General features: G+C 48.4%; 1 protein-coding gene across 2 annotated transcripts in view; it reads right to left on the bottom strand.

The window, feature by feature from the left end:
- Positions 1 to 5,240: 5,240 nt before the first annotated feature.
- Positions 5,241 to 19,070, bottom strand: part of LOC310680074 (ADAMTS-like protein 2) — a 47,912-nt gene continuing 34,082 nt past the window's right edge. For both annotated transcript variants that reach the window (XM_083446310.1, XM_083446311.1), the window contains exons 12-18: positions 16,750 to 16,876; positions 14,893 to 15,106; positions 13,905 to 14,060; positions 12,654 to 12,824; positions 9,246 to 9,422; positions 7,228 to 7,372; positions 5,241 to 6,483 (exon numbers count right to left, since the gene is read on the bottom strand). In XM_083446310.1, the coding sequence (XP_083302436.1) occupies positions 6,365 to 6,483; positions 7,228 to 7,372; positions 9,246 to 9,422; positions 12,654 to 12,824; positions 13,905 to 14,060; positions 14,893 to 15,106; positions 16,750 to 16,876 (1,109 nt within the window). In that variant the 3' untranslated portion in view covers positions 5,241 to 6,364. The remainder of the gene's footprint in view (positions 6,484 to 7,227; positions 7,373 to 9,245; positions 9,423 to 12,653; positions 12,825 to 13,904; positions 14,061 to 14,892; positions 15,107 to 16,749; positions 16,877 to 19,070) is intronic.

Raw genomic sequence — 19,070 nt, 5'->3', positions numbered from 1 at the left:
ACTGAGGTCCAGCTCCGAGGGCCTTCTGGCGCTTCCCTCACTGCGAGAGGCCAAGTTACAGGGAACCAGGCAGAGGGCCTTCTCAGTAGTGGCGCCCGCCCTGTGGAACGCCCTCCCATCAGATGTCAAAGCGATAAACAACTACCTGACATTCAGAAGACATCTGAAGGCAGCCCTGTTCAGGGAAGTTTCTAATATGTGACATTTTAGTGTATTTTTCATCTTTGTTGGAAGCCGCCCAGAGTGGCTGGGGAAACCCAGCCAGATGGGCAGGGTACAAATAATAAATTATTATTATTATTATTATTATTATTTTAGTTTAGCCGTTTCCCTGGTGTGCTAAATTAGCGCATGGTGGGAAGTTCTTGGTTTTTTGAACTAAAATCAGGACAAAACAAGACACACATCCTTCCATTGGTAGCAGGATATGGTGCAGTTCACACCCCTCCTATCTCCTGCTGAGTAGTCACATTGCGGTGCCACCAGAATTGCAGCAGCCATCAAGGTACCAAAGGACTGGCACTGCAAGGACTGAAGCTGCAGTTTGGGGTCCCTCCACGTGGTCCAAGTCTTCTCACATTACTAAAAGGAGTGTAGCTGCACGGACTCATCTGCCTTTGTTGTAACATGGATACAGACATTGCTGGACTACAACCCCCTCAAAAAAAAATCAGTACCTTGCTACGCAAATACAGTTATTACAATACACAAAGCGCAACCAACTGAATAATAATAACTGTGAACATTTTATTATTTCCTAACGTAAAGGTCTAGCCCAGGATGTGCAACATATACAGTTCATATATATGGTATATGTTGTTGTTGTTTAGTCGTTTAGTCGTGTCCAACTCTTCGTGACCCCCTGGACCACAGCACGCCAGGCCCTCCTGTCTTCCACTGCCTCCCCCAGTTTGGTCAGACTCATGCTGGTAGATTCGAGAACACTGTCCCACCATCTCGTCCTCTGTCGTCCCCTTCTCCTTGTGCCCTCCATCTTTCCCAACATCAGGGTCTTTTCCAGGGAGTCTTCTCTTCTCATGAGGTGGCCAAAGTATTGGAGTCTCAGCTTCAGGATCTGTCCTACCAGTGAGCACTCAGGGCTGATTTCCTTCAGAATGGATAGGTTTGATCTTCTTGCGGTCCATGGGACTCTCAAGAGTCTCCTCCAGCACCAGAATTCAAAAGCATCAATTCTTCGGCGATCAGCCTCCTTTATGGTCCAGCTCTTATTTCCTTACATCTTTTCTTATTGTTTCTTCTTGGAAGTTCCTTTTTAACACAATCCTGAGGTGAAAACAGAAAAGTCCTCAAGGTAACGAGAACAACACAGCTGATGTAGGCTGCTGGCACAAGCTGGCTGGTGCAGCTACAAACAATAAGAAAGCCTCAGGATTGTGTTATACAGGAACTCACAAGAAGAAACAATGAGAAAAGAAGAAATGAATTATCATAGGTTATATACCATATATATGAACTGCATATGTTGCACACACTGGGCTAGACCTTTCCGTTAGGAAATAATCAATAAATGTTCACAGTTATTATTAGTCAGCCTGTTGCACTTCGTGTATTGTTGACTACAACTCCCATCACCCCTGACCACTGGCCATGCAGCTGGGGCTCATGGGAGCTGAAGTCCAGTAACATCTGGGGGCGCCATGTTGGATCACATGGCTACCCAGCATAATGGGAGAAATGGCTGTTAGCTAACACATTTCTCACTCAAATTCATTGCTTTCAGCAGTATTTAGTGACAACTAATTTCATTTGGGTTGCATCCAATAAAGATTTCTACTAGTCCTAGGTAGAAAACTGTGGTCAGCAGTTCTTAACAAGTGTACTAGTGGACTAGGTGCATGCAGAATTTATTTTGGTCCCCTGGTTACCGGTTTCTACTCAAGCGAGTATTTCTGTGGTAATATCGCTACTGTTTGACCTACATGCCTTAATTTAAATCCTATTTTCAAGGTTTAAGAGAGTTGTCCTGATGCAGATGGGAAATTTGTGTGCAGTTCTGGGTGGGAATATTCATCATGCTGCTCACCTGATCTCCACCGCAATTAGCCGAGGTATTGGGTGGTGGTGCACATTTTATTTTTATCTTTATTTATTCCAGCTATGTATAAACCGCTTGATCACCCAAGCTTCTAAGTGGTTTTCGTCTAGGGCCGCTCACTGCACACAGCAAAGTGCAAACAGGACTGGATTGAGGAGGTTTTTCAAGCCAAGTGATCATGCAGGAACATCAGCCCATTGCAGTAAATATACCGTAGTTTTCTTGGAGCATGGTTTAACGAGGCTTAAAAACTACTGCCAGGTATTTAAAGATAGGTTCAAACCAAGGCCAAATTGCAACTCGGCCATTGTGACCCCCAACTTCTAGAATTAAAACGAGCCGATATTATGCTAGCCCAAACCCTGCAACAATTTTTGTAGAGAGAAATGATTATTTCGGTGCTGAGTGGCCTTTTGCAGACATATCCCCACCTTGAATTAAAAACTTTCCTTCAAAATCTTTGCAGAACAAAATCCCAGTAGCGTCTCCGCTGTATTTGCCATCCTCCCCAATGGAAGTGGGCCCGCTGGGGGTGGGGGGAGGAGGCGGATAGCCCAATATGACTGCTCCTTGCCTTGTGCTGCCACCCAGACTCCTGACTCCAAACTTGGAGTGTTGACATTCTGCCCTGCACATCTCTCCTGGGAGCATCAAGGGTGCTGACCCTGAAAACCTGTTCCCTCCTTGGCACGCAGGTAAAACATGGGTGTGTCCTCTTTTCCAAGCCACAGGTGAGGGGTTTTTTTTTTTTTGCTCAAGGTGCTGATTCCTCCCCCAATCTCCTCCCCTCCTTTCTTCACTGAAGAAAACTACCAACCGTAACCTTTTGCACGGCTTCCGTAGCACGTAGAGGAGAGGCAGGGGCAAGCAGTATCGATACAAGAAAGTATGACTGAAAGGAGAAGGTCCCGATCCGTTGTTTTTGTACTTCAGAACTGCTGTTTGTCTTCAACGTGTTTCCTTTGATGCTCAGCAATGGAGCCAGGTTAGAAGTTAAAATGGAAACAAACAATAATACAGACTTTGAAATACTAAAGTAGATGTTTGATGCCTTCTGTTACGTTTATCCATTTGTCCATTGCTGGATCAAAACCTGCGGCTTGTGGCTGGGACCCCTGGTGGTGTACAAAGGGTGGGCTTTGCCTTGGTTGGGCTTCCAGTGGCCAAGCTCCACTCAACCGTCATGGCTTTTCTCAACGAATCTTGGGAACTGGAATTTATTAAGGGTACTGAGAGTTGTACCTCATCAAGCTACAGTGTTCAGAGTGGTTTAACTACCATTCCCTCTTAGCAGGGAACTCCGGGAACTGGAGCTCAGCGAGAGGAACGGGCGTCTCCTAACAACTCTCAGCACCCTTAACAAACTGTGGTGCCCAGGATTCTTTGAGGGAAGCCATGACTGCCCAAAGTGGTATGATACTGCTTTAAACATATAGTGCAGATGGAGCCAGACTCAGATGCGTTCTTCAGGGCACCATCCAGGGTGCCCTGTCAGCTCATCTGAAAGCCAAACCAGCTCCACCAGACTGTAAAACCCTGGCCCCCGAGCCTGTCCTTCAGTTTAAGTAACTCATCTCATAGGAGAGAATGTGGCACTACCTTCATATTCTCAAAATGAAAGGAAGTATACGAATTCTCAGTGACAATCTACCAGTCTAAGCTCCCCTGCCATTCTGTCCTGTCCCACCTTAGGAATTCAGCCTCCTGTTGGTGTCTTCTGCTGCTCGCTCTTCTAGGTCTTTGTTTCCTATTTTTTAACTGGAAGTGTGCCACTCTGGCCCTCAGGGCAGGCAGACAACTTCCCCCTGGAAATGGAATCTTCACCATTTATGGCCCTGATGTCTACCTGGGGCTGTGGGTCCTCAGGTATCAGAGTCCTCTTCAGCCACAGAAGGGAAACTTAAGTGTGCAGCATCAACCGCTTTGAGTGTGAACCCTTTGGATAGGCTAGACTTGGTGTAAATACTAAGGGCCTGTCCTCTTCTTGCCTGAGTCAACAGAACCATACTTTTGACCAGGTCTACTTCAATTGCCAGACGTGGGTGGCGCTGTGGGTTGAACCACTGAGACTAGGGCTTGCTGACCAGAAGGTCGGCAGTTCGAATCCCCGTGACGGGGTGAGCTCCCGTTGCTCGGTCCCTGCTCCTGCCAACCTAGCAGTTCGAAAGCACGTCAAAGTGCAAGTAGATAAATAGGTACCACTCCGGCGGGAAGGTAAACAGCATTTTCATGCGCTGCTCTGGTTTTGGTGTTCCATTGCACCAGAGGCAGCTTAGTCATGCTGGCCACATGACCCGGGAAAACTATCTGTGGACAAACGCCAGCTCCCTTGGCCTGTAAAGCGAGATGAGCGCCGCAACCCCAGAGTCATCTGTGACTGGACTTAACTGTCAGGGGTCCTTTACCTTTTTACTGCAGTTGCCAAATAAAGCTTTCACTCCAGTTACATCCACTGCCCTCACATATTTGGGAAACCCGCTTCTGGATTGGGGTAATCTCTGTTGTTCAGTATAGACGTGGCAGACCTGAAATAGGCCAAACCCTGTCACAGACTTGCATCTAAACAGGTGGTGCAGACATGGGCACGTCAAGCTGTGTTGGAGAAACCTCACCTGAGGTTTCCACAAGATCGTCAACCATGTCCTTATTGTCTTACTCCCCTTTGTAAAAATTCCCACAAATCTTTCACAGGAATGATGGATAGTGGTAACTGAAAGGCAGAATGCACAGCCTTTCTGTGGGGTTGGGATGAATCAATGCTTGCAAAAAAGTGAGGCATTTCTGTAGGGGATCCTTCCAAGTAATCTTTTTCAAGAGGCCTCAAAGAGGGATATTAAGCTGCTTGTAGACGCCCTGCATTCTCCCGATGGCCTCTCCCAAGGTCACAGCTTCATCCTTGGAAGAGCCCATCTCAAAAGGCTCATCCTTATCAAGAAGCATAGTTGCACATGTCTTGTGCCTGCCTTGGGTGCGAGATATGTCCCCATCACTCCAGGCCAAAATCCCACCCAGCAATTTCACAGAAACATTGGAAAGCTTCTCCCCTTCCCTCAGATTCCCAAGTCAGCCACCTCCCCATTCCTGCTACTTCTTGCCACGGACGTACAACTTCCTTTGCACGGGCCCTTTCCATCTACCACAAGTCTCCTCACATTGTGAAAGCACAGATGTGTTTTTTCCCCCTCTCTCTTTATTGTAAAGTGATTTAAAAAAAGATTTTGTAGATTAATCACAGACAACCTGCTATATCTATAGGATGGAACATTCAAAGCATCCCCCTTCTCTCTCTCCCCTTTTGTTTATTCATGCTGTGACATAACTTTCCTCCACGCATATGTCTGCACATGAGATTCCTCTGTACCAAGTTCTAAGACTGACGCTGGGCAGAAAACTTGATGCACCCTAACCAAAGAATGTTTTTGAGCAATGTGCTGCTTGTCCTCCCTTGTATGAGTTGCGCCTCTCGCCCCCATGAATTCCCAACTGCCATGCGCAACGCCAGAGGCATCGTATGGGTGGTATAGATGGATACTACGCAGCTTGCAAAAAGACTGGGTTGTGCAGAATTGCTGCCCTGGCACCCCTCCGAAAAACTCAGAGAGCACACGCTCCCATTTTCCTTTTGCATTCATGAACTCTCCAGGTGGCTTCAGCAAAGAACAAATTCATGAAGGAAAGTCCTATCGGGTGGTACTAGCTACAACGGCTAAATGAAAGGTCTCTGGAGACCCAGAGCAACAGCAAGAGGAAGCCATCACGTCCGGTTGGTGAGCTTCCCAAAAGGAATCTGTGAGAAGTAGAATGCTGGACTAGCTGGACTTTTTGGTTTGATCCAGCAGGGCTGTTCTTTACATCTGAATGTCTGCAAAATGCTCCTTACAATCTGATGCACTACATAAATGCAAAGGCCTGGATTCACCTAGATGCCAATATCAGCAGGGGACCACCTACAGGCTAAAGGAGCAGGAAGGGCTGGCAGTTTATTAAGCCCCAGGTGTTCCACAATATGGGGGAGGTCAAGGATTTTAGCATTTCACGTAGCATGATAAAGTACCTGCGAGGGGCACTCTGAAGTCTGATAGTTACATGTTGGTACCGTGGTATCTAGAGACCTGATGTCTTTTTTTGAAAGGCCGTGTAAACAGGGTCCTTTTGACTGCTACGTGGAAAAAATACTTGCTAGCTGGCTAGGAGTTGTTGCAAGTCTGGAACCATGGCTTCCGGTCTAGAATGCAGATTTCAGTAAAGTCTTCTGGTGCCTTTTGCTCCTTGTTCTGGGCAGGGAAGTTGCAACAGCCAGATGTGGAATCAGGGGGACTTGCTCCTACAAGATCTACAGCAAGCCTTCCTGTAGTACCAGTGTGAGCAGAGCTTCACTTTTAGGACCAGCACACAGTTAGCTGTCGTTTTGTCTTCACAGTCTTCATCTAAATAGTGGAAATAGGACAAAAGGCGTCAGTAAGAGAGTTGCTTGATCCCTCCCAGGCCATCCCACAGGGACTGGGCTAATTTATTTCCAATATGTGGCTGACTCAGTGGCGTAGCGTGGGGGGGTGCAGGGGGGGCCCGCCGCACCAGGCGCAACATCTGGGGGGGCGGCGCTTGCACTCGCAGCTCTCTGCCCCCTGCTAAAATCCACGGGTTAGGGGGCGCAAATTACTTGCCTTGCCCCGGGTGCTGACAACCCACGCTACGCCACTGGGCTGACTTCAAATTTATATGGGGACCGTGGTCTTCCTTATCTCTGCAGTTCTTGGCAAACATGTGCCCTTTATTCCTTTCTTTTCACTAGCTTTCGTTCGTCCTCCTCTTCCTCCTCCAATCCTTTCCTCTGGCCATTCCTTCTGCTCATTTGTCAAGACCACCGTTCCACAAATCCTGCCATCTTGGACCCAATGTTTCACCACTGCCCCATTCTTTTCCAAGCACCTGCCTGCCCTGTCTCTCTCTCTCTCAGAGCTAAACCGGTCCTCCAATGGCAACCACAGACCCTCCTGCTTGCATCACCCTTCTGTGACATCACAGCCGGTCAGCCAATCGTTAGCAGAGCCAGTCGTCGTTGCCGTTCTGCTTCTCTGCTGCACAATCCCCACGTGCATCACAAAGCAAAAATAGCTGTGACCCTTCTCTCTCTCTCAAGACTGAGCCCGCAAGGAAATTGTCCCCCTTACCTGGGGCATCTGTGGGACACAACTGGAGCTGGCATGTCTGCTTGGCTTCAGGCTTGGAAGCTGACTCACAGCCTTGCCCCAGGACGTCTCCTTGGTAGCATTTCACCTCACGAAAGCGCAGGCCTGTGCCACAGGTCTTGCTGCACTATGGGAGGCAGAGGGGGGCGGGGGTGTGTGTTAAAAATCAAGATAACTAAATGTTCCCCAGTGGGAGATACAGAGTGCAACGTTCATAGCAACAGAGGCGGCATGTCAAAAGGGATCCCCGGAGGCTGTCCTGAAATGATGGAAAGCTCTCGCCCTAAAGGGACTTGTTCTCTCAGCTGAATTTTGCAGAGCTGGCTTAGGCTGGCAAAGGGCTGTTGCAGCAAAGCAGCACTGTGAAATGTAAATTAATATTTGGAGCAGGGCTTCAGTGTGCACAGAAGCCAGGGTGGTTTGCACAGTGGCGTAGCATGGGTTGTCAGCACCCGGGGCAAGGCAAGTAATTTGCGCCCTCTCCCCCGCTGCACTGTCCCTCCCCCAGATAGTCCCTCGCTCTCTCTCCGCACCGCACCGCACGCCTGGCACCCTCCCCTCCACAGTGGGCGGCGACCCGGCGGCTCGGATCGGATTCGCACAGCCAGCACTGCAGTGAGAGAGAGTGAGTGAGCCAGGTAGGGGCAGAGAGCTGCGAGTGCGAGCGCCCCCCCCCCCCAGATGTTGCGCCCGGTGCGGCCGGCCCCCCCTGCACCCCCCACGCTACGCCACTGGGTTTGCATGTGGGTCTGATCAAATCAAATCTGATTGTGGCCCGGGAATGACTCTAGCCCAGGGGTAGGCAACCTAAGGCCCACAGGCCGGATGCGGCCCAATGGCCTTCTAAATCCAGCCTGCAGACAGTCTGGGAATCAGCATGTTTTTACATGAGTAGAATGTGTCCTTTTATTTAAAATGCATCTCTGGGTTATTTGTGGGGCGTGCCCGGTGTTTTGACATGAAACAAATGAAATGCCGTGAAAATCCCTGCTCTTGAGTTTGTTTAAAATCATTTAAGGTTTTTAATTTCTTTATTTCCTTCTGAGGAAACTGATTAGTTCAGTGAAACGAATTTTGTAGCCGGCATCTCGTTAAGTCTTCCTTTAATTCTGGTTAATTTTTTCCCCTTAAACTTTTTGATTTTTGTTATTTAGTTTAACTCTATAGTCGATTACTCCTCGTTTCAGGGATTTTCACGACATTTCATTTGTTTTGTGTGATTTCTTGGTTCCGTGACTGGTGTTTCATTTTCCACTGGTGTTTTTACATGAGCAGAATGTGTGCTTTTATTTAAAATGCTTCTCTGGGCCATTTGTGGAGCATAGGGATTTGCTCCATCTTAATATATATATATATATATATATATATATATATATATAGTCCAGTGGCGTAGCGTGGGGGGTGCAGGGGGGGCTGGCCGCACCGGGCGCAACATCTGGGGGGGGGCGCGCTCGCACTCGCAGCTCTCTTCCCCTACCTGGCTCACTCACTCTCTCTCACTGCAGTGCAGGCTGTGCGAATCCGATCCGAGCCGCCGGGTCGCCGCCCACTGTGGAGGGGAGGCTGCCAGGCGTGCGGTGCGGTGCAGAGAGAGAGAGAGGGACTATCTGGGGGAGGGACAGTGCAGCGGGGGGGGGGGCGCAAATTACTTGCCTTGCCCCGGGTGCTGACAACCCACGCTACGCCACTGATATAGTCCAGTCCACCACATGGTCTGAGGGACGGTGGACCAGCCCACGGCTGAAAAAGGTTGCTGACCCCTGCTCTAGCCCCCTACTTAAGGGTGCTCCTGTTGCTGATCTGTCAAGGCTGAGTGATTAACAGGATGAGGACCCGCACAGGTGTGTGTGGTTCCTCATCTACCGAGTGGATGAGACCCATAGTGGGTCCATCAGTTAAGAAAGCAGTTTCTATAGGGCCTGTAGAGGGAAGTGAGGGGCAGAGGGCCTCTCTTCGTCCCCATCGAAAGCCCCACCACAGAACTACCCCCCTTCCTCTACCTGGGACCAAGAGGTGGAGAACCAGGTGGAGCAGGGTCTCTTGAAGCAAGATGCCTGAACCTCCGGCTTGGGGAGAGCGTCGCAGCGCTTCTCGGGGTACTCCTTATACAGTCCGTTTTCCAGCCCCACACACAGCACTGTCCGCATCTTGACGCCTCGGCCACATGTCGCATTGCACTGGAAGGGAGGAAGAGGGGTTTCATTCAGTCGTCAGCATGTTGGATGTTGCATGAGAATGTTGCACGGGGTTATGCTGGGCAGTTGCTCCATGAAATCGCCCATCAAGCTTCTGACTGATGCCTGTTACCAGCTCAAGATGTGCTCTGGCGAGGCAGGTGTTGGTGTTGAATGGTTTCTTTAAATGTAAAGGTTCATCATTGTTTCACCCGATGTGTATATCTTTAAGGGGCCAGAGCAAGGGCCAGAGCAAGCTGACGAGATCCAGCTTTACAGCTGTGAAACATAGCAGGTGCTGCTGAGTTGCATTGATTAAGCTGTGTCAGGAATTGGGTGTAGTATATAAGGAGCAGCACCTAGCTCTGCCATTACCCTGGGGGATGGGTTGGTGGCTGGGTCATGTTTGTTTGTTAATGTATTTAGTGTAAAAGGAGTTGTTGTTTTTGTAATTAAAACCTTACTTAAGTTATTTTTGAGTCCCTTTTTAATACAATGGTCTCCCCAGCAAGCTCTCTGCAGCGCTACCATACTGCAAAAAGCCAACAGTTGGAAGGAAGGCAAAGGTACACTTGCCTCTTTTAAATCTAGCACAGAGCAAAAGTTAACTTTTATTGATTCGAGACTCGATCTATTCCCATTTTCATTATGTCTACCCTTACTGCAACGGTGCAAGTTATTTTATTTTCATTATAAAATTTCCAATCCACTCCGTAAATATTTTCTTAATAATGATTTTTACCAAATCTTCCAAGTTACTACACAACTCCAATCATATATATATAGGGGTGCTTTTCATTGCACATTTTCTTTTTGACTTCCCATCCCACCTTTGTTGATGTTTTTGTTTTTATTCCTCCTTAATAGCTGTACCGCACCAAGAACTCAGCTACACTGGCAAAGAAAAAACACACTTTATGTTGTTTGTGCATGTTAACACTGTGACACCAGATGGCGCTGTGGAGTTCCTTTTTTCCCAACCCGAATTCTCATGCAAAGTTTGCAAAGCATTTAAGCGAAACACTTCTTTGATGTGTCTAGATCCGTTCTCAGTAAACTAGAGGTTCTGTAGTTTTGCTTTCTGTTTTGTTTGCTTTTTTCATAGCTATACCTCTTTCTTCACTAAAAGGAAAAACGGAGCCAGTTATCTCAAGAAACATGAAATATAAACAGCAGTCTCTCTCAGCAAGCCAGTGGGCTCATGGGTAGGGCTGGCTTTGGCGGGGAGGTGGGAGGACAGAGGATGGCAGAAAGGAAGAAATTAAACCACATCTAATACATATTTGGACACGGGTGGCGCTGTGCGTTAAACCACAGAGCCTAGGACTTGCTGATCAGAAGGTCGGCCGTTCGAAACCCGCGATGGGGTGAGCTCCCGTTGCTCGGTCCCTGCTCCTGCCAACCTAGCAGTTCGAAAGCACATCAAAGTGCAAGTAGATAAATAGGTACCACTCCAGCGGAAAGGTAAATGGTGTTTCCGTGCGCTGCTCTGGTTTGCCAGAAGCGGCTTAGTCATGCTGGCCACATGACCCGGAAGCTGTACGCCGGCTCCCTCGGCCAATAAAGCGAGATGAGCGCCGCAACCCCAGAGTCATCTGCAACTGGACCTAATGGTCAGGGGTACCTTTACGTTTTTAATACATATTTAAGGCACATGACATCCCTCAAAGAATCCTGGGAACTTTAGTTTCCCCCTCACAGAGATCCCCAGCACCCTTAACAAACCACATTTCCCAGGATTCTTTGGGGGATGTAATGTGCTTAAAATGTGTGTTAGATGTGCTTTAAATTTAAAGTGTGGCTCTGCCCAGAAAGAAATTCAGTTTTTGCTCTGGCGTGCAGCTACCTGCAATAGTTTACTCCCAAAGCGATGCAGCCCTGGATAGATGGGGGAAGCTCCTCACCTTTAGCTTAGAGGCAGGCAGATGGTTTAGCAGAAAATCAGCCTATGAGCAGCGGAGGAACCAAGTCAACAAGATGGGTGGCACCTGGCTTGAGAGCAGTACATGTGAAAAGGATCTAGGAGTCTTGGTTGACCACAAACTTGACATGAGCCAACAGTGTGACGCGGCAGCTAAAAAAGCCAATGCAATTCTGGGCTGCATCAATAGGAGTATAGCATCTAGATCAAGGGAAGTAATAGTGCCGCTGTATTCTGCTCTGGTCAGACCTCACCTGGAGGACTGTGTCCAGTTCTGGGCACCACAGTTCAAGAAGGACACTGACAAACTGGAACGTGTCCAGAGGAGGGCAACCAAAATGGTCAAAGGCCTGGAGACTATGCCTTATGGGGAACGGCTAAGGGAGCTGGGCATGTTTAGCCTGGAGAAGAGGAGGTTAAGGGGTGATATGATAGCCATGTTCAAATATATAAAAGGATGTCACATAGAGGAGGGAGAAAGGTTGTTTTCTGCTGCTCCAGAGAAGCGGACGCGGAGCAATGGATCCAAACTACAAGAAAGAAGATTCCACCAAAACATTAGGAAGAACTTCCTGACAGTAAGAGCTGTTCGACAGTGGAATTTGCTGCCAAGGAGTGTGGTGGAGTCTCCTACTTTGGAGGTCTTTAAGCAGAGGCTTGACAACCATATGTCAGGAGTGCTCTGATGGTGTTTCCTGCTTGGCAGGGGTTTGGACTCAATGGTCCTTGTGGTCTATTCCAACTCTATGATTCTATTCTATGATCAGTAGCTGTACAGTGCCAGAAGGGACAACACTGACTGCAGGTGGACTGAGAGCTGTGGTGACCTGCCTTCTGGCCACCTGCAGATGTGGTGGAGGTGCTTGGAGCCAAAGCCATATTGATGCTAGTGAGGTTTCTCCTTAACTATGGAAGCTACCTCAAATCCTGGTTTCAAACCTTGGTTAAGAGGGAACCCTAGTTGAGGTTGGTAAATTGGGGGCCAGGGAAGGGAAGAAATATGCAATCCCATGGCTCCCTGTCTTTGATTGTGCCATCTGATTACAAAAGGGTGGTTTACTTTTAAGGTTGCTATTTCACCCCCTAAATCTTGTTTTGGAGTGTGCTGATTTTATGCAAGCTGCCTTGTGTCCTTTTATAGGAATTGGGGGGTGGGGGTTATAAGAGAAACAATGAACCCTCTGCCTTGACACCTCTGATACCCTACAAAGAGAAAGCTCAAGGGAGATTAGAAGCAGAAGGCAAACCTTTTTTGGGTGGTGTTGGCAAGAGCATCCTGTTTGTATGGAGGGCGTGATCAAGCGTGGACTCACCTGGTCCCATTCTTGCTTAACCCAATGCGCAGGGCAGTTCTTATCTCCACAGGGATAGATTGCTAGAGGCTTGGTGTTGGGGTTGCACAGGGAGTCGGAGATGACTTTCCCCTCCAAATTGCGACACGTGACAAAGCGGCTCATTCGTCCCTCGCCACACAAACCTGAGCACTTGGAGAAACAAAGAGGCCTTTCAAGGTAACAGTGGCTGAGCATCAGTCTCTAATCAGGAAGGCATTGGGGGCATCTGTAAGACTTTGGACACATTTATGGTACGGGTGTATTCCATGCAGCCACAAGTAATATGGACGGGATGCAGAAATTGACACCTTCTTTTTTATATATAAAAAAAGTACCTAACTAAAGTTACCAGATGTCCCCGTTTCCCGGGGACAGTCCCCAGATTTACAAATCAGTCCCCATACAAAATCCATTGAAGTTGAAAAGTGTCCCCTGATTAATTGAAAAAAAATCTGGTAACCTTAACCTAGACCTCACAATTGCAGAATAATTTCGAAAAATATGCATGCGGGGTCTGATCCAGGTACAGGACTCCAAGGCTAAGAAGATCTTATTACATGAGCACTGTTCCACGGCATTTGATATTTTAATTTACATACATTCATTCAAAATAAGATGGGTTTATGAAGCAATTCCATATCCTCCCACCACGCTGACGAAGAATTCTACGAAACAGTAGTCAATATCCGGAATCACTGTTCAGTGTTGGACATCATATTTGCTAAATACACAAAGCTTCACAGCTTGTCTTTCATCGTACAAAGTCTGGTACCTCGCTTCATTTAAAGATTTTCAAAGACTTTGAGACTAAAGATTTCATTTTATACTTGTTATGGTTTGAAAGATTGTCCGTTGCGTATGTACACGGTCTTCGTGTTGCCTAGACATTGCTTACGAAGCTTCCCAGAAAGACAGTTGTTCTGCTTCTGCCAAACTTGCCCCAAAACGTACACAGAAAAAAGATGAAAGCATGCTCTCATTCCAGGGAGGCAGCAAGTCTGACCGGGTACTGAGTTTGTGACACGCTGGGATCCTTTGCTAGCCTATTTTCTTGGTTATGAAAGGATGCAGCAAAGAGACAGGAATTGCTATGAGTCTCCTGCTGCCCACCTCAAAACCCACAGGCTCCCCACGGATGACAGACCTGTCACCTCCATGCCCTCTTAATCCGATCCTCTAAGATGGGGAGGGGAGAGGAGGAGAAAATAGAAATAATGTTCTGTGACTCACCGGCCCCCAGTCAGAGGCAGTCCAGTGCCAGTCGCAGGGGGGGCCTGAGCATTCCCGCTCACCGGCAGGCCTCAATGACTCACTGCACAGATTGGGCTCTACGGAGCAGCGCACCTCCCTCTTCATCGTCCCCGGGCCACCACATCGAGCAGAACACTATAAAGATGGGGACAGGATAATATGTGACAGGGGAAATGAAAAACAGCGTCAAAGATGCAAGCCCCAAGGAGGCAATTATTCTTCTGTGGACAAGCTTGTTCCTTCATAAACAGTAGGGGTTCACCCTTTCCACTCGGGAAAGCGACCTAATATTCCCAAAGTGATTAATATCGCAAACAATTTATGTCAGCTCAAGGTCAACATGCATGCCTTCCTAACGGAGACATCTGCCCCGGGCAGCAAAATTTAAGTACGGTTTAAAAAAGCAAATGGTAACCAATTTATTCACAGTATAGTTTATTGTGGGGAGGGAAAGTTGGGTTGTTGTTGTTTTTTGCCTCAGATGTTGAAATAATAATAATATTAAATAATAATAACAAGAACAATTATTATTGTTGTTGTTGTTGTTGTTGTTGTTATTTCTACCCTGCCCATCTGGCTTGGTTTCCCCAGCCACTCTGGGTGGCTTCCAACAGGAGGTTAAAAATACACGGAAACGCCGTTTAGCTTCCCGCCAGAGCGGTACCTATTTATCTACTTGCACTTTGCCGTGCTTTCGGACTGCTAGGTGGGCAGGAGCACGGACCAAGTAACGGGAGCTCACCCTGTTGCGGGGATTCGAACTGCCAACCTTCTGATCGGCAAGTCCTAGGCTCTGTGGTTTAAACCACAGTGCCACCCACGTCCCTTAAGATGAAGGTAATCAGAGTTAAAACATCACAATTCCCTTCTTTTGCTCCCCAAGTGCCTAAAAAGGACATTGCTTAGCTATTTCCCCCGGCCCATGCTGCAAACCTATTTTTGCTGCACTTGCCAAAGAACCACATACCTCAGACCACTCTGACAGCTCCCACTGTGGTCCACAAGGTTTGTTCTTGCAAGATTTCCGCTCCATGGGCCTGGCTAGCCCAGCCGACTCGCACATGTCGTCGTAAACAGAGCTGTCAAAGCCCGGAGCCAGCATCTTCCAGCAGCGCACCGTTCGGTACTGATAGCCTTCGCTGCAGGTCCTGGAACACTCGCTCCACCGGCTGGACTCCCATCTCCACGCAGGCGCCAAGGGTGAGAGAGAAGAGAGAGCAACCATGGCTTAGTCTGAGGGAACTTGGAAGGTCAGAGCAGTAGAATTACCCGAGTCAAGAGGGAGAAAACAGAAGAGGCTTCCAAGCTTCCTAACTGCATGAGGCTCTATAACAGGAGTTGGCAAGGCTTACCGGGCATGGGCCGCAGAGATCCTCCGTGGGCCGAACTGGCGCAGCGTGACACCGGAAATCGTGTCTGCACGTCTGCGGCGCTGGAAATCGCTTCTGCACATGCCCAGATGCTGAAAATCATGCCTGCACAGAAGCAATTTCCAGAGCCACGGAAGAGAGCCCCTGTGCCACGCTGCGCCGATTTAGCGCAGCACACGGAGACTCGCCAAGCAGGCGGCTCGGTTCGGGGGCGGCTCAGGGGCTGGTTAACCGGCCCCCACGGGCCGCTTCCGGTCCGTGGGCCTTGGGTTGCCAACCCCTAATTTATAACCACACAAGAGTGAAATGCATTTCCCACTAAAAAGATCAACTCTGCAATTCATTATACAGTGGTAGCTCGGGATGCGAATGGGATCCATTCCGGAGCCCCGTTCGCATCCTGAATAGAACATAAGATGCGACTGCGCGTCTGCGCATGCGTGGGTCACGTTTTGCCACTTCTGCGCATGAGCATGACTTCATTTTGTGCGTCTGTGCATAAGCGAGCGGCGAAACCCGGAAGTAACGCGCTTCGTTACTTCCGGGTTGCCGCGGAGCGTAACTTGAAAACGCTCAACCTGAAGCACATTCAACCCGAGGTATGACTGTATATCATTTCGCAGTAAGCTTTAACCTTACTGCAAGATCAACGCATATGATAAAAAGAACCTTCTTTTTACATAATGAATTGAAAAGGATGTTCAAAATAACGTTGTTGTTTTTTAAAAAAAAAATCCAGAAGCTTTTCTTTTGGGAATTATAGGGACAGAACTACCCAAATTGTATAGAAATTTATTTTGGTAAGCTACTACAGCAGCAAGAATGCTACTCACCCCAAAGTGGAAAGAAGCAGAAGTCCCAGCAAAGGAAGAATGGATACAAAAACTTACGGAATATGCAAAAAACTTACCGGAAGAACAAGAAATCAAGATAACAAACTTTTTATAAAAGAATGTAAATGGTTTATTGAATATTTACATATAAATTTCAAATGGATAAAAGCATTGGCAGGATTATTGCAATAACCTGCAGTTTCATAAAAGTATATATTTAAAGTAGATAATTGAATGAATTTGGATATGCAGAAGATATTTAAAAATAAACTAAAGGAACTGCAGAAAGAGGGAAGCCAAGCTTAGAAATTTAAAATTGATTGTAAAACTAGTAAAATGTATTAACTTGAAAAGTATAAATATAAATTTTATATATATAAACTCTGCAAGATGATTTTGGCTTACCAATTAAGTAAGCAACCACAAAGCAGACCCGTTATAATAAGTCCTGCAGTTGTTTATAATTTCCCCAGCATTTTGTAAAGGAAGACAGAAGAACATTACAGTTAACCACCTTCCACCAGCCTCAAACTACAGATTTCATATTCTGGTTCAGGATTAAGATTGCACACCTACAGTCCCACCCCAGTCCCGTTCTGGGAACCGGCTCCTTTTGCTCACCTAGGCTGGCAGTCTCTGCCTGTGCAAAACTCGTGGGTGGGCTCAGGGCGCGTCAGGGCGTCACAATACGCTTCTTCCACTTCCACGCCGTCATAGCGGACGCACATGGCATAGGAGCTGCTGATCCCTGGGTGGACAACCAAAAGTATTTCTTTTTAGTCCCTGTTTGTTAAATAGCCCCTAGCAGCAGTGGCGTAGCGTGGGTTGTCAGCACCCGGGGCAAGGCAAGTAATTTGTGCCCCCCCCCCCCGCTGCACTGTCCCTCCCCCAGATAGTCCCTCGCTCTCTCTCTGCACCAAACCGCACGCCTGGCACCCCCCCCCCCGACAGTGGGCGGCGACCCGGCGGCTCGGATCGGATTTGCACAGCCAGCACTGCAGTGAGAGAGAGTGAGTGAGCCAGGTAGGGGCAGAGAGCTGCGAGTGCGAGCGCGAGCGCGCCCCCCCCCGATGTTGCGCCCGGTGCGGCCGGCCCCCCCTGCACCCCCCACGCTACGCCACTGCCTAGCAGCTTCCCTGACAGCTGCTAAGCAGCCTAAGCGACTGATCTTTTCCCACTGCCGCAACCACCACTTTTGCAGATCTCATCTGATGGGAGAAGATGGCCTTGCCTCCACAGGAAGACCCTCATCCTGTCCCCACAATGCCCATCTTTCCAGAGGGACTTTGTAGACCTCTGTTTTCCAGAGTAGATCCAGAAACACGGGAGGGCAAGCTACTCACGTTTCCTTTCTCATCTCTTCCTTGGAAGACATGAAGGGGCTCTGAGCAGCATCTTAAAGCTGCACAGTTAATGCTGGGATATGAATAAAGAATCAAGGCTGTGCAATGAACAATTATGTGATTAAATTTAATGCGTATCAATTAATTAAAAAATACGATAGTTTATTGCCCATGTGCACTGTGGCGGGCTACCGTATTTTTCGCACCATAAGACGCACTTTTTCTCTCCTAAAAAGCAAGGGAAAATGTGTGTGCGTCCTATGGAGCGAATGCAGGGGGAAGGCAGTCGGGAAAAGCCCCCAAGAGCCGCACACAAGCTCCATGCGCTCTTGCGGGCTTTTCCCCAGGAGGGAGAAGGGACTGACTGGCCGCATCAGTTGCTTCTCCCACCTCCCAGAAAAGCCAGGAGAAGCCGCGATCTCTTTAAAGGGGTTGTGCGGCTTCTGCGGGCTTTTGCGAGAGGTGAGGGAATCCCCCCACCTCCCAGGAAAGCCCTGCGCAGTGTCTCCTGGCAAGGAGAGGCTGCATGGGGCTATGGATTCTTTAGCCCCACGCAGCCTCTCCCGTGAGGGAGAGGCTGCACGGGGCTAAAGGGGAAGCCAAAACAGCGAGCGGGATCCATCCCGCCCCCTGCCTTGGCTTGCTCCATAGCTGCGTGCAACCCCTCCGGCAGGGAGAGGTTGTGCGCAGCCTGTACGCCGCTCTTTGGGGCTGGGGGAAAATATTTTTTTTTCTTGATTTCCCCCCCCCTAAAAACTGGGTGCGCCCTATGGTCCGGTGCGGCCTATGGTGCGAAAAATATGGGTAAATGCTCCAGGGCAGCTAGAGAACAAACGTGCTAAAAAGTCAGTCATTGTGCCATATGGATGCACAGAGTGGCTTAGAACAGAGAAGGGCTGCAGGTCACATGTAGGAAGGTCCGGGTTCAGCTACCACCAACCCCAGGGACAGGTCAGCAGGGAGGTCCAGCGCCGAGGGCCTTCTGGCGGTTCCCTGACTGCGAGAAACAAAGCTCGGTAGTGGCACCCGCCCTGTGGAATGTCCTCCCACCAGATGTCAACGAGATAAACAACTACCTGATATTTAGAAGACCTCTGAAGGCAGCCCTGTTCAGGGAAGTTTTTAATGTGTGACATTTTGATGTATTTTTAATCTTTGTTGGAAGCTGCCCAGAGTGGCTGGGGAAACGCAGCCAGATGGGCGGGGTACAAATAAGAAATTATTATTATTATTATTATTATTATTATTATTATTATTATTATTATTAGGCAGCACTGCCTGTCCATGCAAGCAGCAGTAGACTAAATGGACCAATTGGTTGTGCTAGGAAGGGCTGATGGGAGTTGTAGTCCAAGACAGCTGGAGGGGCACCAACTTGTGAGGGGCTGCTCCATGCAGAATTTGTGGTTGAAGAGTTAAGGATGCAGAGGTGAAGTAAACAGCCAACGGATAGCTGAATGAACAGCAGATGCAATGCTGTCAACCTACAATACCAGACTTTCATGATTATTTCTAAAGAAGATCTCTCTGGGTGCTAGGAAACGAGGCACATTTAAGCAAAAGGTTGGGTCCCTCACAAGAATTGCTCTCGAAAACCAT

Source organism: Podarcis tiliguerta, assembly GCF_965153285.1.
Source record: "Podarcis tiliguerta genome assembly, chromosome: 6".
Lineage (NCBI taxonomy): Eukaryota > Metazoa > Chordata > Lepidosauria > Squamata > Lacertidae > Podarcis > Podarcis tiliguerta.
Note: the sequence above shows the minus strand (reverse complement) of the source record. Positions and strands in the feature narration are given on the sequence as shown.